The sequence below is a fragment of the Dipodomys merriami genome, unplaced genomic scaffold, assembly GCF_024711535.1.
Source record: "Dipodomys merriami isolate MVZ:Mamm:240054 unplaced genomic scaffold, mDipMer1.0.p SCAF_19, whole genome shotgun sequence".
Classification (NCBI taxonomy): domain Eukaryota; kingdom Metazoa; phylum Chordata; class Mammalia; order Rodentia; family Heteromyidae; genus Dipodomys; species Dipodomys merriami.
In genome coordinates, this window is record NW_027203270.1 from 28121626 (window position 1) to 28145779 (window position 24154).

General features: G+C 48.6%; 2 protein-coding genes across 3 annotated transcripts; both read right to left on the reverse strand.

Annotated features, from left to right (window-relative positions):
* Positions 1-928: 928 nt before the first annotated feature.
* Csf3 (colony stimulating factor 3) lies at positions 929-2538 on the reverse strand. 2 transcript variants are annotated; one of them, XM_070026851.1, is made up of 4 exons: positions 2499-2538; positions 2248-2408; positions 1482-1628; positions 929-1134 (listed from the first exon to the last, which is right to left on the reverse strand). In XM_070026851.1, the coding sequence occupies exons 1-4, from the start codon at positions 2536-2538 to the stop codon at positions 970-972; spliced, it is 513 nt and encodes a 170-aa protein (XP_069882952.1). In that variant the 3' UTR covers positions 929-969. The 2 variants fall into 2 exon arrangements, with proteins under 2 accessions (XP_069882952.1, XP_069882951.1); XM_070026850.1 differs by having other exon boundaries at positions 1482-1630; positions 2241-2408.
* A 6179-nt stretch (positions 2539-8717) lies between these two features.
* Positions 8718-22744, reverse strand: Psmd3 (proteasome 26S subunit, non-ATPase 3). The gene is made up of 12 exons (XM_070028115.1): positions 22354-22744; positions 18476-18666; positions 18251-18388; positions 14744-14880; positions 13179-13369; positions 12941-13044; positions 11169-11283; positions 10967-11086; positions 10743-10846; positions 10380-10535; positions 9335-9385; positions 8718-9169 (listed from the first exon to the last, which is right to left on the reverse strand). The coding sequence occupies exons 1-12, from the start codon at positions 22565-22567 to the stop codon at positions 9092-9094; spliced, it is 1599 nt and encodes a 532-aa protein (XP_069884216.1). The 5' UTR covers positions 22568-22744; the 3' UTR covers positions 8718-9091.
* Between the last annotated feature and the right edge of the window lie 1410 nt (positions 22745-24154).

Here is a 24154-nt window from a genome sequence, read left to right on the forward strand (position 1 = left end):
CCCACACCAGCTGGATACAAGGAGGAGGAAGAACATGTATTGGAGACCAAGACTTTATTCTTTCCACATTTAGTTACAGTAAGGAAGGGGGAGGGGAAGGGAGAGAATGTACAGTCATGCTTGCTCCCCACACGATTCCCCATCTTTCCCTCCCATGTGCCAGTCCCAGCCTGACAAGGCCCTGAAGAGACTGCCAGCCTCGTCAGCCACAGGGCAGCTGCACCCACTGCCTGAGCTTGTGCTGGGAGGCACAAAGAAAACTCAGAGTAAGTGCCAGGCCAGGCTTTCCTGCTGTATCGCCTTTGCTCCTGCAGGGACTTAATCCCCTGGGACAGGGATGTGAAGGAACGCAGGACCTGACTGAGAAGTCAGTCCAGTTGAGAACACTGATGTTTAAATATTAAACAGGGATGTATGGTCTCCCACGTGGGAGACCTCCTGGTACTCCCCAGGGTCCCCAGGGGGGAGAGGACTCACTGTGGCTGGGAAGCAGTGTCAGGAATCAATACCTGGTATTTACTTATTTACCTCCCAGTCCAGGGGACTGGAGGACAAGAGAACAGGAGCTTTTTCTTGCTGCTACAGGCAGAAGAAGGAAACTCAGAAGATGAAGGGAAGGACTTAGAAGCTGACTCCATCCTCACTTCCCTAACTTTAAATAGTGGGCTTAAATAAGTATAAATATTAAATAGAGATAAATAAGCCAGGCGCCAGTGGCTCACGCCTGTAATCCTAGCTACTCAGGAGGCTGCAATCCAAGCAGTGTGTGGTGGTTTGAAGCCAGCCTGGCAGTAAAGTCTGTAAGACTCTAATCAACTAAGCACCAAAAAAAGCTGGAAGTGGAGCTGTGGCTCAAATAGTAGAGAAAAAGCCATTACCCAGACCCTGAGTTCAAACCCCAGTACCAGTACCAAAAGACCAAGAAGAAAATAAATAGAGATAGATACACTGGAGGGGAAAGCTCTGTGCTCAGGGCTTAGTGAGGTAGCGCAGAACTCGATATGCTAGCTCCAGGAGGTTCTGCAGGTTGGAGATGACCAGGACACCCCCTGCCCGGCGCTGGAAAGCGGAGGTGAAAGCTGGCATGGTGCCCTGGATGGGCTTCACCTCAGGGGCCACCCCGAGGTCTTCCATCTGTGGAGGGGGCGGAGATGAGAAGTTAGGGGCTGCGGGTCCCACTGTGGATGCTCACACTTGCTAATGGGTGGTGCCAAGACTTGAACCTAGGTTTATCTCAAGGTCCTGAGATCTTACTCCATCCATACCTTGGGCTGGGAGGACAGGAAGGAAGGAGAGTAGCAGGAGTGGCCTGAATACAGGGACACCCTTCTCCCCCACCTCCAAAAAACAACAACACATGTTTTGGGGAATGGGGGAATGCTTCCATCTCAACCCCAGTTGGCTTCCTGGATGTTGGGCAGTGGTGTGGTGGTGGCATGACCCAGCTTGATTCTGATCCTCACCCCTCCTATAAGGCTCACCTGCTGCCAGATGGTGATGGCAAAGTTAGTGACATCCAGCTGTAGCATATCCAAGGCGGGCGATACCTCAGCAGAAATCCCTGCCAGGGCCTGTAGGAGACTCTGATAGAGGACGAGGCCACTGTGGAGTTGGCTCAGGCAGCCCTCCTGGGGACAGAGTAGAATTAGGCTGTGCCGCTTGGTATAGGGCACCCCCTTTACATGCCCAGGCAAAGGAGTGTGGTCTACCTCTCCCTCCTCTGCCCCCATCACCCTTCCACTCACCGGCTGCAGGCCCTGGCCGGTACAGCTGCTCAGGGGAGCGTGAGGGATGCCCAGAGAGTGGCCGAGCAGTGCCAGCTCCTCGGGGTGGCACAGTTTGTAGGTGGCACACTGGGGATGGAAAGGAAAGAAAGGATCTTGAGTCACTGAGGACTGGCCGCTGTTCTTCCCCGCTTTCTTGCCTTCTTCTTGGCCCTCTCCTTGGCTCATTCTGTTTGGCTCCCTGCCTCTTTGCCCTGGGCCCAACCTTCCTGACTGTGGGGTCTCCTTGATGGTCCTGGCCAGAACCCCATCACCGTTCCCACCAGAGAGGGTCCCGCCTTTACCTCTTCTAGTTTTCTTTTGGCCCTTCTAGTTTTCTTTTGTGCCTCTCTCCCTATGTGCCTTTCCTGATGCCCCTTTCCCCCTGTGTTCCCTTCCCATGAGTACTCATCCTTCTCCTCCCCTCTGGGCCTTCTCCTGGGGTCTTCTGTCCTCCCCTCCCCCACCCCAAGCTCCCACTCACCAGCGCCTCCAGCAGCTCAGTGCCCTCAGCCTGGATTTTTCTCACTTGCTCCAAGGACTTGAGTAGGAAGCTCCGGGGAATGGGCAGGGCACTGGCAGGGCTCAAGGGCACAGCCTCTTGCCCGGTCCACAGTGCACTATGCCACAACAGCAGCTGCAGGGCTGAGAGCAGATGGGGCTCAGATGGGGCTCGGATGGGGCTCGGCACTCCTACCGTCCTCCCCCAGCCAGGCAGGTAGCCAGGGCACTCACCCATCAGCTGCACGGGGCTCTGGGTAGCAAGTTCTGCCATGGGTCCTGGGAAATCTGTGCTGCAAGCTCTGGGCTCTGAGAAGGCCCCGTTTCAGGGACCTTTATACATAAACCCTTGGAGTCTGGGGAGGAAATTACCTGGGCTTGTGGCAACTAAGGCTTAGTAATAACTTCCTAGGATTTATGCAAATTTGGTGTCCAGGACAATGCAGGGGGGGGTGGGACCAAAAAAAAAAGTTGTTTGCGAAAGTTTTGTGAAATGATGGAATCTCTCATTCTGCCTTGGCATCCTCTGGCCCCCCTCAAGCTCTCTTCCTCCCCTCTAGCCCCACCCAGGCCCACAGCTGGCCCCATATGTTTGATGAGGGCAGAGAAACTGGCACCACTGCTGTCTCAGTCCTGAGGCTGGATGGAGGTGGGCCAGGCCCATGGGGAAGGGGCCAGTCCCAAGGGATCGCTTCCCTCCCTCCCTCCCTCCCTCTGGCAGACATGCTGGCACAGCCACCTGTACCCTAGGTAGAAGGAACAGCCTAGTTGTCTCCATTCTTGTGTACCAACTCCCAGGAGGCTCTCTCCTGCAGGGGCCTGGGATGGGATATTGGGGTCTCCTGTGTCCACACCACGCTTGGGTAGGACCCATCACACATTTGGAGCTGATTAACTGGGAACTCCCCAATATCCCCCCTCCCTCCCATGACTCATTTCTCTAAGCCCCTAGATCCCGGCAGACAAGCCAGAGGAAACCGGATATCTGTCCTGAATGAGTGAATCAAGACCCTTTGGGGCTCTCTGCTCCCCTGACCTTGCCCTTCTACTTCCCTGCACACTACCCCCCTGGGGCTCTTACCTCTATGACACCACAGTCCTGGGGCTTTGGAAGTTTGGGGTTGGGACATGTGGCTTCTCTGGTAGTTGCTGCCCCAAGGGAGAGGCTGGCAGCCAAAGTGTGTGGCCCTGAGGTGGATGTGGCCAGGACTGAGAAAGGAAAAATGTCTCCTATCTTCTAGAACCCTGTGGTGCTAGTGTGATTGGCACGGGATTCTGACCCAACCCTGTGAACCTGGGCCAGAGAGGGTCATGGGTAGCTCCATCTTAGCCCCAAGTTAGAGTTATAATCTGGCCTCTGCCTCAGTTCTGAGTTTTATTTATTTTTTTATTTTTTTATGGGCCGCAGGCCATGGGGCCTCCCTTTGACTGACCGCACCCCAGGTTGTCACTTTCTGAACTAATTTACCTCCACCCACTTCTCACGTGAAGGAGCCATTTCTAGAGGAGAATGTGTATGGGTGGGGCATCACTGGGGCTCGGGTGCCCTCTGGTGGCCACTGCTGGCAGGCCCGTCACCTGATAATTTTTCCTTGTCTCCCCAGTAGTGCCTGTCTCAGCTAGGTGAGTACCCAGTTCCTTCAGATTAGAGAAGTGTTTAACAGAATGCCAGGTTCTTGGAGGGCAGGAGATTCATGTTCTTAAGCATACTGGAAGAAGCTACCTGGTACCTCTTGGTACCCTCGTGTGTGTGTGTGTGTGTGTGTGTGTGTGTGTGTGTGTGTGTGTGTGTGTGTGTGTGTGTGTGTGTGTGTGATCATTATGCTTCTGTCATTCATCCCTTCAACCAGCTATAGTGTGTGTGTGTGTGTGTGTGTGTGTGTGTGTGAGTGATCATTATGCTTCTGTCATTTCATCCCTTCAACCAGCTATTGTATTGTAGATGAGGGGAGGCCTTGCACAGGGCCACAGAGCTACTCAGGCAGGATTTGTGAGTAGGTAGTCTTCTTACGTAGTTTGTCCCATAATGCTGCTGGGACAGGTGCCTCTCAATCACTCCATCCAGACTTGAGTCCCACCTGTGGAAGAATAAAGATCAGAGAACAAAGATTTATTACCAATCTCTATGACACACAGGGCCAGAACTGGACTGAAAGCTCAGAGAGCAAAAAGATCTACAAAGAAACAGGGTCTTTCAGAGACTCCCACTGTTCCAACTTTACAAATTCTCACTATTTTTGAACCAGGGCTTTTTTTTTTTTTGGTCATGGGGCTTGAACTCAGGGCCAGGACAGTCCTGGAGCTCTTTTGCTCAAGGCTAGACCTCTACCACCTTGAGCCACAAGGCCACTTTCAGTTTTTGAGCAGTTAATTGGAGATAAGAGTCTCATGAGACTTTCTTGCCTAGCCTGACTTTGAACCTTGATCCTTAGATCTCAGCCTTCTGAGATAGAATTACAGGCATGAGACTTTGGCACCTTGCTCTATCCCTGAGCATTTTTGCTCAAGGCTAGTATAATACTCTACCAGTTGAGCCACAGCCCCACTTCCAGCTTTTTAGTGGTTAATTGGAGATAAAAAGTCTTCTGGAGCCTTTCCTGCTCAAGCTAGTTTAGAATCACAATCTTCAGATCTCAGCCTAAGAGCTCAGGACTTCTACTTCTCAGAGCAGATGAATGCCTTTGAGATGAGCTATATACACCCTGTTAGGAATGGCTTATATATTTTTAAAATGGTTAGGGAAAATATCAAAAGAATATTTTATAACATGCAAAATCATTTAAAATTCAAATCCATGTGTCCAAAAAGAATTCATTTACATATCGTTTATAGCTGCTTTTTGTGCTAGATAGATTTGAGGTGTTAATACAGAGACTATTTGACCCCACAAGCTTAAATAATTTGCTGTCTGAGCTGGACATTGGTGACTTATACCTGGAAGTCTAGCTACTCAGGAGGCTGAGGCCTGGAGAATTATAGTTTGAAGTTAGCCTGGACTGAAAAGCCCAACTTAGTGCCTGACTATATGGGGCTCAAGTGGAAGAGCACTAACTGTGAGCAAGAAAGCTAAGCAAGAGCATGAGGCCCTGAGTTCAAACCCTGGTACTAGTAAAATAAATAAATAAATAAAATTGCTATCTGGTCCCTTTGAGTTTGAACTATATTCAGCTTGCTCTGTATCCTGAGCTCTGCATCTGGAGATTCTATCTACTTCAGATGGAAAATATTGGGAAAAATACATTAGGCTATCCTGAACATGTACAGATTACTTTTCTGGTCCCTGTGCATACATACAACACAAATATTAAATAAATGCATAGCATTTGCACTGTAACAGTGGAAATTTAAAGATGGTGGTGGGAGGATGTGTGGAGATGCTGAAGCGTTTGATGTATGGACTCCACAGGAGTTCTTCACAGTTCTAGGTGGAGGATTGCACACAGTGTTTGTGTGACATATGCAAACAGGGCTGCTGTTTGCAGCATTCTTTGCAGTTGTAAACCTGTGGAAACAGTTGCAAATGCCCTCTGGCAGGGAGTGGCTATGTAGTGGTCTCTTCCCAGTACATATACCTTCTTGCCAGCCTCCAGCCCATCCTCCCCAATGATGCCTCCACAGGGAAGGGGCTGGTTTTCCTCAGGTGTATTTTTTTTTTTTTGGTCAGTCATGGGGCCTGAACTCTGGGTCTGGGCGCTGTCCCTCAGCTCTTCAGCTCGAGGCTGGTGCTCTACTACTTGAGCCACAGTGCCACTTCTGGTTTTTTCTGCTTATGTGGTGCTGAGGAATCAAACCCAGGGCCTCATGCATGAGAGGCAAGCACTCTACCACTGAGCCACCTTCCCAGCCCTGAGCTGTATTCTTTATATTCAATATTTTTCCAAGTGGTGAGCCTGGACTTCAACATGTTCAGATCTCTGAACAATACCAAGTAACTGAGTTCCTTCTAGGTGATACCCTATCTATAAACACTGAGAAACTCAATATGCTATTTTGCAGTGAAAATACACAAAAACATAACACGGAAAGCTGCCCACAGAATTAATGGGAGTGGCTGCCTACTGGAAGGAAACAACATGGACTTCCAGTTTATCTGTAATGTTTTCTTTGTTGATTAAAATACATTGTACAGCTGGGTGTGGTGGTGAATCCCTGTAAACCAAGCCCTTGGGCCCGGCACTGGTGGCTCACGCCTGTAATCCTAGCTACTCAGGAGGCTGAGATCTGAGGATCATGGCTCAAAGCCAGCCCAGGCAGGAAAGTCCGTGAAACTCTTATCTCCAATAAACTCCCAGAAAACCGGAAGTGGCACTGTAGCTCAAGTGGTAGAGTACTAGCCTTGAGCTGAAGAGCTGAAGGACTCAGGCCCAGAGTTCAAGCCCCACAACCGACCAAAAAAAACCCCCCAAAACCAAAAACAACAAAAAGAAAAACACCAAGCCCTTGGAAGATGGAGGCAGGATTGTGAGTTGGAGACCATGCCTCAAAAAACAAAACAAAACAAAACAAAACAAAAAATGACAGAGCAGGGTGCCAGTGGTGGCTCATGCTTAATCCTAGATACTCAGGAAGCTGAGAGCTGAGGATCGCAGTTTGAAGGTAGCATACACCAGGCTCTGGGTTCAATCCCTAGCACTGCAAAAACAAAGCAAACATGAACTAGAAATACAAAAATTAACCTTCCAAATGATTATTATTGTGTGATAATGTTCTGTTTAGTTTTTGTTTTGTGCCAGTCCTGAGGCTTGAACTCAGAGCCCAGGTGCTTGAGTCACATGAACCACAACTTTACTTTTGGCGTTTTGTGTATGATTAATCGGGAATAAGAGACTCACAGGTGACCCAGTGGTAGAGTGCTTGCCTTGCATGCATGAGGCCCTAGGTTTGATTCCTCAGCACCACATAAGCAGAAAAAGCTGGAAGTGGTGCTGTGGCTCAAGTGGCAGAGTGCTAGCCTTGAGCTGAAGAGCTGAGGGACAGCACCCAGGCCCATGACTGACCAAAATAAATAAATAAATAAATAAAATAAAAATAAATAAAAACAAAAAAAGAGTGCAAGTTCCTGAGTTCAAGTCTCAATACCAGCCTCCCAAAAGAGTATGAATAAGGAAACAAAACAAACCCAAACTTCCAGACAATGAGTAGTCAGAAAGATGACCTACAGATTTGAGGAAGGCTACAACTAGAAAATCCATGACAAACTCCATGACAAATGTACCTTCTCAACAAAGAAAGGGTCTGAGACACTGGCACACATCAGTTTAAGAATAACTTCAGTGAGTTGGGCAGCAAGAATATTACATACCCCTGTACCAGCTTCCTCCAAGAACCAAATTAGCCAGATCACAGAAATCTAACAGGCCTGAGAATGGGCTGTCAGCATCCAGCTGGTGAGCAATGTTTGCCTTTCCTAACAAGACTTGTGGAGACCCAAATATGCCATGCAGGCACTGGGGAAGGCCCAGGACATTGAGGCCCAGCTCTGACAAATAGGCCAGGAAGACTTGCCCACCAGCCACCTCCTAAGCAAGGCATCCAGGGAGTGCCTCTGCCCAGAACACACAGCCCTCACTGTGAGGGGCAGCCGGAGGATGTGTGAAATTGAGCCAGGGGAGAGATAGAAACCAGGGGTTTCAGCTAAGGGCTAGGGCCTGGCAAGAAAAACAGAACATGCATATCAGTGTTTTATGTGTCAGCCAGAGAATGCAGGAGTAATTCTGACCCTCTGGGAAGCAATCATTTGTAGCTGGCAGACCCTGACATGAGTGGATATATCCTCCCCACTTCCCCCATGGCTGGAGTTGGCCTGGCACACAGGGGAGCCCCCCCCACCTCCATCTCTAGTCAGCCGCCAGCCCATCTCCCAAGCCACGGCCTCCACCCTACCCGCGCTTGGTTCAGTTCTGCACATTGCTTGGGGTCTCAACTTGCCCTTTTTCGAACCTCTTGAAGGATTCGTGGGCTTAGGAACTAGGTGACACCTGCTGTATTTGACATATGTGTGAAAGGAGGCTAGGTGTGGTGATTTGCCTAGTGCCTGAGGGCGTTAGGTAAAGAGCAAACCCTACCCTTAAGACCCAGGTTGAAGGCCTGTTCACATTCCCTTGGCTTTTCTCTTGGCAGATACCACTGGGTCCTCAAAACATACTTGGGGTTAGGACTCAAAAACCAAGAAAGAAAAGAGAAAATCACACCTGTAATGTTAGCTGAGATCTGAGGATCTTAGATCGAAGCCAGCCCGGGCAGGAAAGTCGAGATTCTCAAATCCAGTTAACCACCAAAAACCCTGAAGGTGATGAATGCTAGTCTGGAGCAAAATAGCTCAGGAACAGCGCCAAGGCCCTAAGTTCAAGTCCTAGTACTGGCATAAAAAAAAAAAAAAAAAAAAAGATCTGGGCCTGTCAATATTGTAGCCACAAGAGAGCCAGGTATAGCAAATGACAAGATGTACAGAGCTTTGGAGAACTTTTTATTGTTTAAAAATCATAATTGAAGCTTCAGAAAACATACAACCCAACATTTCCCAACTCCAGGCCCTAATCCATGGGTCTGTCCGTCCCCTCTGCTGCCCACACCTCTAGGCAGGACTCTGCCCTGGAGGCCGCCTGCCCACCCTCCTGCCCGTGGTGTGCCAAGTCACTGGCTGGAGAAGAGCACTGGGGTGAGGTGGGGTGGCCGGCTCCCAGCACCCTTCACCCCTGCATGTATGCAGTCTGTCAGCTGTGTGGAGGAAAAGGGGGCCAGTTCCCTAGGCAAGGGAGCCCCAAATGCCCAAATGGGAAAGACAGAGCCGGTCCCCACTCACCCCCACCCCTCCCCAGCCCCCTAGCTCAAGGGAAGCTGTCATCATCATCTTCTGCCATCTCCTTGGCAAACTCCAAGTCCTGCTGCTCTCGCTCACGCCGTTCCTAGAGAGAGAGTGGGGTGAAGGCTGGGCAGGCTCTCTCCCTTAATGCCCTCACCCAAGGGCAGAGGCTGCTTGGATGTGGTACAGTTCCAGGCCCTCCAGATGCTTCCCCTCTTCCCTTTCTGTATGGAAGGTCAACCTTCCATCTTGCCCCAAGGAGGCTCACCTCTGCCGACTCCAAGTCCTTGTTGTATGATTTGGGAGGAAACCGCATGGCCTGAGAAGCCGTAGGAATGCAGGGCAGCAGGATGGGAGGAAAGAAGCAGAGAGGGGGCAGTCAGTTAACACACCCCTTCTGTGTCCCTAACACATCCAGCCACTGCATGAGAGCATGGCAGGAGCTGGCTTGGAAGCCAGTTGTTACAATGTAGGGCGAGAATGAGAATCTGGAAGGGGCAAATGATTGCCCCTCCTGACTGGGCAGGGAGAAGGAAAGGGAGGAAGAAATGGAGGAGAAGGGGCTGGGAAGGTGGCTCAGTGGTAGAGCGCTTGCCTTGCATACTCAAGGCCCTGGGTTTGATTCCTCAGTACCACATAAGCAAAAAGAAAAAAGCCGGAAGTGGCGCTGTGGCTCAAGTGGTAGAGTGCTAGCCTTGAGCTGAAGAGCTGAGGGACAGCGCCCAGGCCCAGAGTTCAGGCCCCACGACTGGACCAAAAAAAAAAAAAAAAAGAAATGGAGGAGAAGCCTTCCAGACCAAGGGCTCCCATGTGAAAAGGCCTGGCTTGAGGCAATGTGAGAAAGAGGGGACCAGCTCATAAAGTGCCTTGCATGTCATGCTGAGTGTGGCTTTGGCAGATCAAAGTAAGGCAAATACCTCTGGCTTACTGGGAGGAGACAGGAAAACAAAAACAAACACAAAAACATTGGGGCAAAAACAAAAACACTGGGGTCAAATAATAGCATCAAACTCAGTGCTTAGAAGAGGAGAGGGCTTAAACCAGAGTGCATCCCCACATTTTATATGGTTTGGGCTTAGAAGTGCCTTTACAAGGTGACTTCAATTTAATCTCATCCATCCAGCAAGCAGGTCAGGCATCAGCTTCACAGTGGACAAGCAGAATCCCTCCCTGCTGACCACATCCCTTCCAAACCATAGGCGCCCTTCAGTGATTTTAGAGATGAGCTGGGAATGGGGCTACAAACCAAGTCTGGGGGTATGTGGGGAGGGACACTTACTGCCAAGCCTGACACCACAGCAAGGGCTGCTCACCTTGACTGACATGTTGTGGATGTCCAGGCAGAAGGAAATGCGCTGATGGAAGGCCAGCTGGGGCTCCCGGGTGGAATAGATATCAATCATCTCCTTGGACTGGACATAGCCCTTCTCGTGGTTGATGCTGGCCTCAATGACGCCGTCCCGGATGGCCTACAGGCCCCCACAGGGAGGAAGGGTCACAAGAAAGTCCATCCTCTAGATCTGAGAACCTTGTTCTGTCTCTTACACACATCTACCCTCTCTGGCTACTTCCTGGTTTTGCTGCAAATGACCTGCACTTCCTGAGACCTTACACTGCTCTCCCCATTCCCCTCTACCCAATCTCTCCCCACACTTGGCCCCTGACCGAGCCCCTACCTTGGCGACAATGAACTCTGCGTCTTCTGGACTATCCAGCTGCAGTTTTTGGGCGATGTCAGCCAGGGAGATTCGGGAATAGGAGAGGCTGATCATGCGCACACCTGAGAGAAGAAGGAGCACTGGGGTGGGCAGGGGGCCTTCACTTCCCATGTACCCCACAAGGTTAACCCCCAGCCCTAGGAGAAGTCCCACCTGGGTCCTGCTCAGACCCGGGTCCGCACCTGTCTTAATCACATTGTGTCGCAGTCGGATAATTAGGGTGTAGGTCCCATCCGCTTGAAACTTCTCCCCAAACTGATCCAGGACCTGGTTGAACTTGGCTAGATTTCCTGTTCTGACAGCTGTGGGGGACAGGCTAGTGAGTTGATGCACATGTCACAAGCAGAGGCCACAGTGGAGGGCTCTGGGAGGGGACAGGCCTACCTTGGGTGAGGAGGAAGTAGGGCATGAGTGAGCGCTTGAGGGAGGGCTGGCGGAACTGTAGCCGGTCTGGGATCTCCCCGAGAAGCAGCTCCACCACAATCAGAAGCTTGTGCACCTGGACAGGGGGTGAGAGAGCACAGTGGACATGGAGTCCCACAGGTGGAGGAGGAAGAAAGTGAAGCGCGTACATGTGTAGGGGTGAGGGAGCTGGAGGCATGACTCAAGTAGTACAGTGCCTGCTTAGCAAGTGTAAGGCCCTCATTTCAAACCCTAGTACTGGGGGGAAAAGTGGCCTCCATTCTGTAGGAAGGTGGCTAGAAAACCAGGACTTTCCTCCTCTAGAAAACTCTGAGTTGTTTCTGAGTGGTGTCCACTAAGTGGGCCTCATATGTTGGCCAGCAGCATTCAGCACTATGCCAGGGGACGATGTGATGATGTCCAAGCAGGAGGCAGAGCAGCACAAGACGCTCTCACTTTTAGAGGTGAGGGATGCAAACAGGGGTGTGTGATCATGTTTACAGCTAGGCAAAGACTTCAGCCTTCCACCTTCAGCCATGAGCTTGCCTTGCCCCTTGGAATAATTCTGGGAGAGAAGTGTTTTTCATTCCCTCGAGACAAGGTCTTGCTATGCCCAGGCTACTCTTGAACTCCTAGGCCTAAGTGATCCTCCTAAACTCTAGAAATGGGAGAAATAAACTTTTGTTTGTATACACTGCTCAAGACTATGGGTCTCAGAATACAGCCCAGGAGCCTCCAACTCAACCCTCCTGCCTCAGCCTTCCAAATGCTGAGGTTACAAGTATATACCACCACACCTAGTCCAAGTATGATAAGTTGGTTATAGAAAGTTAAGATAATGGGTGAGATCAAGTAGAAGAGGGAGGAGAAGGAAGGAGAAGTTGCAGTGAGGTGATGTGATGCAAGGGCCCTGTCTCTTACTACTGGCTTTGAAGTGGAAGGATTCACATCCCAAGAGATACCAGCAGCCTCCAGAAGTAATCTATCACTTGTATACCCCATGCGTCTGAAAAGCCATGTCTTTTTGTGAAAATCCTATCAAACTTTCTTTTGGTTTTTGCTGGGCCTGGGGCTTGAACTCAAGAGCCTGGTTGCTGTCCCTGAGCTCCTTTTGCTCAAGGCTAGTGCTCTACTACTTGAGTCACAGTGCCACTTCTGGCTTTTTCTGGTTTATTGGAGATGAGAGTCTCATGGCTTTTCCTGCCTAGGCTGGCTTCGAACTGCAACCCTCAGATCTTGGCCTCCTAGGTAACTATGATTACAGGCATGAGCCACCTGCACCTGGCTCCAACTTTCAAAAACCAGCTCAAAATTAATTTGATAAGATCTTTGATCTTTCATCCAGATTCCCACGTAGTAGTAGGATCACAGGATTGTGGTTTGATTGAGGCTAGTCTGGGTACAAAGTCTGTGCTCGGAGCACAGTGATGTGCACCTATTCCAGCTGGGGATGTGAGGGAGCATCTAAGAGCCTGGGGTTAATCTGCATAATCCAGTCCCACAGCTGCAATCAGTGGTGCTGGGAAACAGGGATGCTCAAAACCCATCTCTCCAGGAGAATGCTCTGAATATTAAGTTGCCAGAAGTGCAGAAAGTGCTCACACATGACACTGACATGCACAGCTGGAGCAGCCTCTGGGATAAGGCAGGTTACTGAAGCCCTTCCCAGCCCCTGAACAGGAAAGCAGAACTCCAGGAGTATCAGATGGGCAAGATGAGGAAGAGGTGAAGAGATGATGCTAACTTTGGCTCACCGTCTGTTTGAAGCCAACAGCTGTGTGCTGAGGGGCTTTGCGAAGGGCATTGGTCATGGTTCTCCGGGCCTCTGAGTACTCCAGCTGTATGGCTTTGATTCGCCCTAGAGGTGGAAGAAAAGTAGAGTGGGTGAACTGAAATCCTTGGCGAACTGGAATGCCAAATGAATCAACCCTTACAAGGTTTATACCAAGTGGGCGTGAAACACCTGCTATCTGGCCCATGCCTTCTGCTCACCTGTGTAGTAGAGGTACCTGGCCCACTCATTGTTGTTGGCTTGCTCAGGGAACACGGACTTGGACACTAGCTTCTCGGCCTGGTCGTACAAGCTGTAGTGTAGGTAATTTCGCAACAGGAGATTCAATAGGGTGGCTTGCCCATCAGCATCATGCCGCAGGGTGGCTGTCCGGAGCCGGGCATGCAAGAAGCTTTAAGAAAAGAAAAGGTGTAAAAGCCTTAAACCACAACTCTATGAACTCCTCTGCCCTCCCTCCACTTCATTCTTTTTCAAGTCCTTAAAAGAAGTGATCTAGAGACTGGGCACCAGTGGCTCACTCCTGTAATCCCAGCAACTCAGAAGGAGTAGCAAAGTCAGCCTGGCAGAAAAGTATATGAGACTTTATCTTCATTAATTAGAAAAAAATCAGACTGGCGGCATGGCTCAAGTGATAGAATAAAAAAGCCAAGTGAGAAGCCTGAGTTCAAGCCCTGGAACCAGAAAAAAAAAAAAAGTTAGGGGTTAAAGACTACTACTTTTCTGGCTCTTTACCAAATATACCAAACATCAACTGTCACCAGGCGCTGGTGGCTCACACCTGTAATCCTAGCTACTCAGGAGGCTGAGATCTAAGGACAGAGATTCAAGTCCAGCTTGGGCAGGAGTCTCTGAGACTCTTATCTCCAATTAACCACCAAAAGGCCAGAAGTGGAGCTGTGGCCCTAGTAGCAGAGTGCTAGCTTTGAACACAAAAGCTCAGGGACAGTGCTCAGGCGCTAAGTTCAAACCCCCAGGACCAACACACATACACACAAGTCCAAAAACAAGTATCAATTGTCATCTGAATAATGTGCTTTCCTAGATGCACAAAAAGGATAAAGCTTTGTTCTCAGGGTGCTTAGTAAAGAAGAAAGATAGGACCCACAATAAGTAAGAATATCATGGACAGCTTGACAGAAGGTAGTGTGGACTAAGAAGCCAGCAGGGTAAGTGCAGTGGGACACAGGTGGGCAGCTATTTTAAACAACTGCTCATTGCAGGACTCCCTGAGGTTGCCTTCAGCAAAGCCTAAAGGAGGGAAGGAAAAGAGTTTGTTCTTAGCCTTGGTGACAGCCAGAGCAGAGGCTCTGAGGCAGAGAACTGGTTCACCTGAGAAGGAGCATGAGGCCAGTGGGGCTGAGAGGTGAGTCTGCTGGGGAGCAGAAAAAGTTGAGGTGGTAGGTAGGAATAGGCGGCTCATGTCAGGCCTTATAAACTGTGAGGGCTTAGGCTTTTCCTTGAGGGAAATAGGGAGGAACTGCTGGGTTTAAGCAGAGGAAAAACATTTCCAGACTGTCTTTCTAACCCTGGCCCACCTCTCAGTCCTTACTTGCTGTGGGGTAAAGGAAAGAACTGGGGGACAATCCTTGGCAGCCAGCCATTCCCTCCATTTCTTTATCATCATCCTATGCACAGCTCTGGGCTTGCTGGCCATTGCCCTACTACCTCCTGGATACCTTCCATGTACGAGCTCCTCAACCTGTGTGGTAGTGATGACCAAAGCTCTGACCCCATGAATCACAAGGGTGGCCTCAGCCACCCGTACCTGCGCACCACATCCAGCTTGTCCAGGAACTCATAGACTCGGGCGTGATAATAGTAACACTTTGCAGCCACAAGGTCCAGAGCCCGGCGGTTCTGAGTACTGATCTTCTGCATCAGGTCATCAGAGACTTTCTGTGCCTGAAGAGAAAATGAAAAGAATCAAGTGGCAGTTCCTCAAAAGGTTAAACCCAGTTATCATAAGCCAATGAGCGCAAAAGAACCAGAACACACAAAAGTCTACACACAAACATTCCTAACTGCATCATCAAGAGGTAGAAACAACCCCAGTGTTCCTTGGTGGCTGAAGAATAGATGAACAACCAGGCCTGGGAGCATGTGGAATTCCAGCACCCCAGAGGCTGAGGCAGGAGATCCTAAGTTCAAGGGCAGCATGGTCCACATGGACACCCTGTCTCAACCAAAGACAGAAACTTGCCAGGTTCTGGTGGATCACGCCTGTAATCCTAGATACTCAGGAAACTGAGATCTTAGGAACACAGTTTGAAGCCAGTCTGGGCAAGAAAGTCTGTGAAACTCTTGTCTCCAATAAACTACTCAGAAAAAGCCCCGAGTGGCACTGTGGCTCACGTGGTAGAGTGCTAGCCTTGAGCACAAAGAGACCCAGGGACAGTGCCCAGGCCCTAAGTTCAAGCACCAGGACTGGCACCAAAAAACAAAACAAAACCCCCCAAAACTGGGCTGGGAAGGTGGCTCAGTGGTAGAGCGCTTGCCTTGCATACTCAAGGCCCTGGGTTCGACTCCTCAGCACCACATAAGCAAAAAGGAAAAACGCCAGAAGTGGTGCTGTGGCTCAAGTGGTAGAGGGCTAGCCTTGAGCTGAAGAGCTGAGGGACAGCGCCCAGGCCCAGAGTTCAGGCCCCACGACCGGACCAAAAAAAAAACAAAACAAAAAAACCCCAAAACTCCGAAGTGTGAACATCTATTGGGATGTTATTCATGTAAGTGGAAGGCCACATACTGTAGAACTTTATTTATACAAAATGTCCATAACAGGCAAGTGTTCCAAATACTGAAAGCAGACAAATGGCTTTTGGGGGTTGGGGAAGGAGAGATGGGCAGGTGCAGTGTTTCTAGGGTGATGAAAATACCCTAGAATTGGTAGTGATGGCTATACCATCTGTGGGTAATAGTACAAACTGCTGAGTTGTACCCTTCCCCAAAACAAGCCAACAAAACAGTGGGGAGGAAAGGAAAAAAAGGAAACAGGGAACTGAAGAGGGGCACTGTCATTTCTTGCCTGTCCTCTTCTAAGAGACTGTGACAGGATAAGGAAGCTGGTCTAAACTGGAGAGATGGCAGAAGTCCCCTTGTCCCTTAATGGAAATACTTGGGACTAGAAATGTTTTGGATTTAGGACTCTTTCCCTCTACCCCTAGATTTACTATCGTTGGGATACACCTCGGACTCTGAAGTAGTTTTACACAGTAATATTAGAGTATTGACTGGAACCTGTTACTTAGGTTCTGATGTGAAACTCTCCTGTTGTGCCAACATGCTATGTACAAAGTTCCACTTTTGGATTAGCAATGCTCAGCATGTGTTTGGTCTGAATCTGTTCTTGGAGGGCAGGGGGGCCAAGAGTGAGTATGGTTCAGTAGTGAATTGCTTGTTTAGTAAGTATGAGGCTCCTAGGGTCAATCCTAGCACTACACATACACATGTACAAGAAAAATAGGAAATCTACAAGATGGAGCTATTTGGTATCATAGAAGTAGCTGACATTTATTAAAAAGTACCGTGAAGCCTACTCTGCTGTGCACAGTATATTTATTTTCTCTTTAATTATTTTATTTTTATTTTTGGCTGATTGTGGGGCTTGAACTCTGGGCCTGGGCGCTGTCCCTGGGTTCCTTTTGCTCCAGGCTGGTGCTCTACCACTTGAGCCACAGTGCCACTTCTGGCTTTTTCTGTGATTACTTGGAGAGAAGAGTGTCATGGACTTTCCTGCCTGGACTGGTTTCAAACTACAATCCTCAGATCTCAGCCTCTTGAGTAGTTAAGATTACAGGCATGAGCCACTAGTGTCTGGCTTTTCCTTTCTTTTTTTTTTTTTTGGTATTAGGGCTTGAACTCTGGGCCTGGGAGCTGTCCCTGAGCTCTTCAGCTCAAGGTGAGTGAGCGTTGTACCACTTGAGTCACAGCACCACTTCTGCTTTTCTGGTAATTAATTGGAGATAAAGAATCTCATGGACTTTCCTGCCCAGGCTGGTTTTGAACCATGATCCTCAGATCTCAGCTTCCTTAGGATTACAGGTGTGAGCCACTAGTGCCCGGCTATATTTGTTTTCTTCTTTCTTTTTTTTTTGTCGGTCATGGGGCCTGAACTCTGAGCTTGGGCGCTGTCCCTCAGCTCTTCAGCTCAAGGCTAGCACTCTACCACTTGAGCCACAGCGCCACTTCTGGCTTTTTTTTTTTTTTTTCTTCTGCTTATGTGGTGCTGAGGAATCGAACCCAGGGCCTCAAGCATGCAAGGCAAGCGCTCTACCACTGAGCCACCTTCCCAGCCCCATGTCCCTCAGCTCTTCAGCTCAAGGCTAGCGCTCTACCACTTGAGCCATTGCTCCATTTCTGGCTTTTTCTGCTTATATGGTACTGAGGAATTGCACCCAGGACCTCATGCATGCAAGGCAAGCATTCTACCACTGAGCCATCTTCCCAGCCCCTATATTTGTTTTCTTGAGATAAACTCTTGCAATGTATTCCAGGCTAGCCTTGAATTGAAAATCCTCCTACCTTAGCCTGTCGAGTGCTGGGATTACAAGCATGTACTACCATGGCCAGCTGCTACATATTTTTAAAAACAATACTTTATGTAGTACTAACAATCTTCTAAGGTGGGCAATCTTATTTACATGTAACTAATAGAAATTAGTTTGCTTAAGGAACAGACAGGATTAAAACCCCCTGTTTCTATCTCTAAGCTCCTTATGTTTCTTTTTTTTTTTGGGTCCGGTTGTGGGGCCTGAACTCTGGGCCTGGGCGCTGTCCCTCAGCTCTTCAGCTCAAGGCTAACGCTCTACCACTTGAGCCACAGTGCCACTTCCGGCTTTTTTATGTGGTGCTGAGGAATCGAACCCAGGGCCTCAGGCATACAAGGCAAGCACTCTGCCACTGAGCCACCTTCCCAGCCCTCTCCTTACGTTTCTTAAAGAATCCGTTATATTGGTATTGTGCCACAGACAGGACAGAATGACATTGCCAGGCCTTTCCCATGGTAGTAGATGTAGGTCAAACACATAGCATGTAGGAATACAGGAGGAAAGAGTCTGGGGGATAGTTTCCCCACCTTTAGAGACAGGGTCTTGCTATGTAGCTCAGGCTGGCCTCAAACTTACAATCCTCCTGCCTTAGCCTCCTGAATGCTGGGATGATAGATGTGTGTTACCATGCCTAGGCTGGGGGACAGCTCTTCTTTACTAGGCCTGTCTCCCTCACAAAGTCCTCACACTGCTTGGGACTTAGTTGATTATCACAGCATCCTGGATACCTCTTTGTAGCGCTTGCTGTTCATTAGGAAGATGACCATGAGAAGTTGGAGATAGGCCTCCACTTCAGGCAGGAGTGGTGCTGATGCAGCTTTTCCTGTGCGCGGACGGAACTGTAAATCAGCTTCTGTGTCCATGGGCTAGAAGAGCAGAGTTGATATAGCTAGTAAGAAGAGAGGTTTTCAGGAAGGAAAGAGACACCCTATAAAATGGTCAGCCCCACTCACCTCTTCTAGAAAGAGTAGCAAAAAGTCTCGAGTGGTATTATTTGAGGTGAAGAAGCCATGCACGGCCTTATAAAGGACATAGTGGTTGAGGCGGCGTGATGTGGATGGCAGCATCCGCAGGGCCCTCAGCACAAATCGTGGCTCCTTGCCCGAGACGGCCTTTTCCAGTTGTTTCACATGCTCTTTGATGTCTGTAGACCACCAGAGAAGGAAAAGCTAATGCTGTGTCCAGTTGCTCCCATTCCCTGCCACACCAGCCAAGCAGTTCTAGGGGACTATTATGCAGGGTCAGAATGGGGACTCACAACGTTTGGCCTAAAAGGGTCAATAATACTTATGAAGGCAGTAGGAATATTAAATTTTAGACACAGCGAAGAGACAAGGAAAAATACAATTAGGGTTGGGATAGAGGGTGACAGAAAGAATAGGGGAACAAAAGAAAAGAAACAAAAACAAAACAAAGTAGAAGAAACACATGGAGACTTGTCATATCTCAAAACAAGAAACACTTTCTAAACAAACAATGAGATAAATCTCAGACACAAACTAATGACTATCTTCATAAGTCTTTTAAATAACTGTAAACAAAATATTTGCAAGAAATATTCGTCACCAGATATTCCTCCTGTTTTTATTCTACAAAGAGCTTATATAAATTAAAAGAAAAGAAAATTAAAAGAAAATCTAGCTGGGCACTGGTGGTTCACACCTGTAATCCTAGCTACTCAGGAGGCTGAGATCTGAGGATCGCAGTTCAAAACCAGCCTGGGCTGGAACGTCCATGAGACTCTTATCTCCAATAAACCACTATAAAAGTGGAAGTGGTACTGTGGCTCAAGTGGTAGAGCGCTCACCTTGAGCTGAAGAGCTGAGTGACTATGCTCAGACCCAGAGTTCAAGCTCCATAACCGACAAAAAAAAAAAAAAAAAAAAAAAGAAAGAAAATCTACTGCTACAAACAGACATAACCAGTAACAAATAACTAAGAGACATAAAGAGTAGACTTCATTAGAATCTGAATAATTATAAATCTAAATGTTTTTGTATTACTAAAATTAGTACCATTTTAAAGATGAAAATATAGGCAGTATAATAAAAAAGGTATTTCTTTTACTATAATATAAATCAGATTTTCTGAACAATATGTATAAAAAACTAGAAATGTTCAAACTGGTGCTGGTGGCTTATGCTTGTATTCCTAGCTACTCAGGAAACTGGGATCTAAAGATGGAGGTTAGAAAGCCAGAACAAGCAGACAATTTTGACTCTTATCTCCAATTAACCAGCAAGCTGGAAGTAGAGGCATGATTCAAGTGTAGAGCTCCAGCCTTGAGTTAAAAAGCTAAGCTCAAGTCCCGAGTTCAAGCTCTAATACCGGCATACACCCTATCCCACACCCCCCCTTTTTAGAATGTTCACACCTAGAGGCTGAAACCTGGAGGATAAAAATTCAAAGCCAGCCCAAGAAAGCCTTAAGATTCCATCTCCTATTAATCAACAAAACGCTGGACTAGAGGCATGATCAAGTGGTAGAACTCCCGCCATGGGCAAGCAAGCCCACAAGGCACTGAGTTTGGGCCTGGAGAAGGGGTTAGGGGGAGATATATGTTCACCCTCTTTGACTCAGGCAAATAGATTCTGAGAACCTATACTTAAGAAAAACTTATACAAGCAGATTTAAAAAACTTGAGCAAAGATGACTAGAAAGTTAATACAGCAAGAAACTAGAAGTATTTTAACTGTGTAGCAATAAGGGAACATACATATACATGTATACACACACACACACACACACACACACACATATAAAATCAATTTGTAGTTTCTTAGTCACCTTTGTATATTTTCCACTTAGCCCAGGGTGCCTGAGACGCATTAATGATTATAAATAATAACATCTAATATTTATGGAGGGCTTGCTATGCATTTATCAAATACCAGGCATAGTTGTAAGCATTTTAATGTTTGTAACAATAAAAGAGGTACTATTACTCTCATACACATGGAGAAGTTAATTCCAGACATGTGCTTTTAACAAATGTTTATGTTTACTATCCAACAAATATTTATGGATAGCTGGGAATATGGCTTAGTGGTAGTGCTTGCCATGCATGAAGCCCTGGGTTTGATTCTTCAGTACCATATAAACAGAAAAGGCCAGAAGTGGTGCTGTGGCTCAAATGGTAGAGTGCTTTGACCAAAAGAAGCTTAGGGTCAGTGCCCAGGTTCTGAGTTCAAGCCCGAGAACTGGCAAAAAAAAAAAAAAGTTCATGAAACAAACTAAATGTTCAGATGTTAAAAGTAAAAAAGACAAAATACAAAATCATTTATATTTTAAAAAGTTATACCTTGACCCAAACTCTCTATATAACAATCTCGATTATGGAAGGAAAAATCCTAGCCAGCTCTAGCCTTGAGTAAAAAAGCTAAGCTCAAGCCCCCGACTTACAGTGTCTCACATCTGTAATCTCAGCTCCCCAGTAGTCAAGAAGGCAGAGAAGAGGAGGATTATAGATTGAGGACAGTCCAGGCAAAAAGTTAAGACTCCCATCTTAACCAATAAAGTCCAATGTGGTGGCCTATGTTTGTAACCCCAGCTATGCAAGATTAGCCCAGGAATGAGAAACACAGTCCAGACTGCCAGAAGGAAAAAAATATGAGTCTCTATCCAGAAAGTAACTAAAAGAAAAATGGGCTGGGGGCATAAGGTGGTAGAGAGATTGCCTGCCTAGAAAGTAAGAGGTCTTGAGTTCAAACCCTCCTACCAAAAGGGGGCGGGGGTAGGGGATGTTAATCGTGGCTGAATCTCACTGTTACTTTGGACTTTTCATATTTCCCCAAACTCCTATAATAAACACAAACTAAACAGTGGGCAATGCTGAGTGGCATCTTTGTCACTGGCTATATTAGGTAAAAGGACCTTTATTAGATACTGATTACATTGGCCGACTTCAGAGTAGCAGCTAAAGTAGCAGCGAAGGTAGTTAACATTGTAACATTCTCAAAAGCAACATACGAGGGCATAGCCTTTCTTGTCTCAATGTTTTGAGGTAGTTTCTCCTGCAGTTAGGAAAACCCTGGTAGGGAGTCTGATCAAACTTGATCTAGAGTACAGAACATTATATCACAGTCAAGAGAGAGGGAGTAAGGGCCTGATAGGAATGGAAAAGAACTAAGGGACCGTTTGGGCCCTTCAGCTAGAGAAATCAGGAAGCAAGACAAGAAGCAGATAGATAGCCGGTGCTGGTGGCTCACGCCTGTACTTCTAGCTACTTAGGAGACTGAGATCTTGAGGATCCCGGTTCAAAGCCATCTGGAGCGGGAAAGTCCGCGAGACCGTCTCCACCAGAAAACCGGAAGTAGCGCTGTGGTTCAGAGTGATAGAGCGCTAGCACCCAGGTCCTGAGTTCAAGCCCCAGGACCGAAGGAAAACAAACAAACCAACAACAACAACAAAAAAGACAATGGCCCTCGATAGGGGAGTTTGCTAAGGTAGCTAGGCCAACAGATCCCCCTCCATAAACTTTTAGAAATAAGCCGATTACTCTGATCCTCTTCATACACAGATATACACGTTGCTTTCTAGAGGGAGAGTCATACATAGAAGGCGCTAAAAATCAGTCAGGTGGGATGGAAATGGAGTAGGTCAGAAGGGAAGACTCAGAACGGGGAGGCCCCCAGAGCCCCTGAGAGGACGAGGCGATGGAAGGGTCGTCCACAGGCTGGGGTGGCCAGGGGTCGGGTGGTGGGGACGGGCACTACCGGTCCCGATCCTAGGGGCCGGGGCCGATGGAGGCCTCGCCGGGGTCCAGAGGGAAGCCGTGTCACCGGGCCACTGTCACCGGCGGGGCCGCGCGTCCCGACCCCCGCTCCCCTACCCTCTAGAGTGACGGTGTCCAGCTCTCGCTGGGAGTGCTCCGCCGTCGCCGGCTTGCCGTCCGCGTCCCCGGTGGAGCCGCCCCCGGCTGCCGCCTCCTCTTTCATCTCCACATCCTGAGGGGCTGAAGGGGGTGGCGGCTCTTGTTCCCCTCCGCCCGGAGGCGGCTTCGCCTTGTCGGCGCCTCGGCGTCGCGCCGAGCCCTCCTGCTTCATGGCGCCTGGGGTCGCGGCCTAGTCTGGGGACCCAGACCGGGGCCTCGCGTGAACCCTCGCACTAGGGACCAGGAACCAAGACAGGCCTGCACAGTAGCGCGGGCTCGCGGCGGGCCGCACGATGACGGAGCAGCTGCAAACCCCTTCCCGGCGCAGGGTCTTCTGGGAAATGCCAGGCCTGGAGGGCCGATGGCCGAATTAGCAAAGGGGAGAGAAATCAACTGCCGAGGTGCAGGATGGGGGCGGATCTTCGAGGAAGGAGCGGGAGGGGAGGAGTCCGCGTAAGTTGGTGGGGCTTTCTTTGAAGGGTTTAATTGTGTTGACTTAAAAAAAGAAAATCTTCCTCTGGAGTGCATTTCTGGGGATGTCCACAAGAGGTCCCCTCAGGATCCAACGTTGGCTATTAAAGACTTTCTAAGAGCGCCGGTGGAGTAGACCTATCAGAGAGCGAGAAGATATATCGTCACGGGTTGCCAGGCGGATTTTGAGCCCTGATTGGTCCAGTTTGACTCTGGCTGAATCTCCTTCGACAACAATCAATTTCGCTCAGCTCAACTGCCACCGGGAGCCTCCAGCGCGAGAGAAGATGCGACGTAGAGGAGCTAACTGTTGGGCTTAAGATAAACGGAATTCGAGAGTAGGGAGAACCCTATGGGATCCAGATTTCCTGGTCAGGTTTTGTTTTAGTGCTGAAAAGGGTGTAAAAGCTCTGCAGTCTGGGACTGTAGAGGTGCGCCTGGAATCCTAGCTACTCAGGAGGCCGAGATCCGAGGATCGCGGATTGAAGCCAGCCAGGTCAGGAAAGTCCGTAAGACCCTTAGATCCAATTAAACACCAAAAATGCGGAAGTGGCGCTGTGGCACAAGGGGTAGAGCACTACCTTTGAGTTCGGGGATAGTCCTGTTACTGGCGGTGATGATGACGATGAAGAGGATGATGATGATGATGATGATGATGATGATGATGATGATGATGATGATGATGATGATGAAAGATCCACTCTGTGACCGGACTAGGGCTAGCCCATGGTGGGCTGTTGAACAACGCAGCTTAAAATGTAATGTATGGGGGCTGGGAAGGTGGCTCCGTGGTACAGTGCTTGCCTGGCATGCATGAGGCCCTGGGTTTGATTCCTCAGCACCACATAAATAGAAAAAGCTGGAAGTGGCGCTGTGGCTCAAGTGGTAGAGTGCTAACCTTGAGCTGAAGAGCTGAGGGACAGTGCCCAGGCCCTGAGTTCAAGCCTCAAGACCGACAAAAAAAAAAAAAAAGTAATGTATGGCTGTGTCTATAGAGAAGAGAGCATTCTGCTCAGAGCTGCTGTGTATTGTGCTGGCAAAGAGGGGCTTTATATATCCAGACAGATACTTGTAAAATGGGGAACAGAATAATGCTGTACCTAATGGTGTAAGTATTCACAGACATACACAGAGGATGGTCTATGTGTACCTTGTATTCTTGTTTTCATACTGTTTTTGCAAGCAATTACTTGCCTTAAACAGCCACTTGCCAAATGGGGAAAAGAAAAGTGTGTCCCAGTTTTAGGGAACATGCCTAGACTTAGTCCTCCCTAATTGTACTCTCACC

Excerpts from the sequence above, each read along its gene's own strand:
- Csf3 (XM_070026850.1), bottom strand. The coding sequence starts at position 2,538 with ATGGCAGAACTTGCTACCCAGAGCCCCGTGCAGCTGATGG. Across the intron at positions 2,409-2,498 it reads GAGCCCCGTGCAGCTGATGG|CCCTGCAGCTGCTGTTGTGG; the intron begins GTGAGTGCCCTG and ends ATCTGCTCTCAG. Across the intron at positions 1,631-2,240 it reads GCTGGAGGCGCTGGTGAGTG|AGGAGGGCTGCCTGAGCCAA; the intron begins GGAGCTTGGGGT and ends TACTCTGTCCCC.
- Psmd3 (XM_070028115.1), bottom strand. The coding sequence starts at position 22,567 with ATGAAGCAGGAGGGCTCGGCGCGACGCCGAGGCGCCGACAAGGCGAAG. Across the intron at positions 13,370-14,743 it reads AAGCTGGATGTGGTGCGCAG|CTTCTTGCATGCCCGGCTCC; the intron begins GTACGGGTGGCT and ends CTTTTCTTAAAG. Across the intron at positions 11,087-11,168 it reads CTACTTCCTCCTCACCCAAG|CTGTCAGAACAGGAAATCTA; the intron begins GTAGGCCTGTCC and ends TGTCCCCCACAG.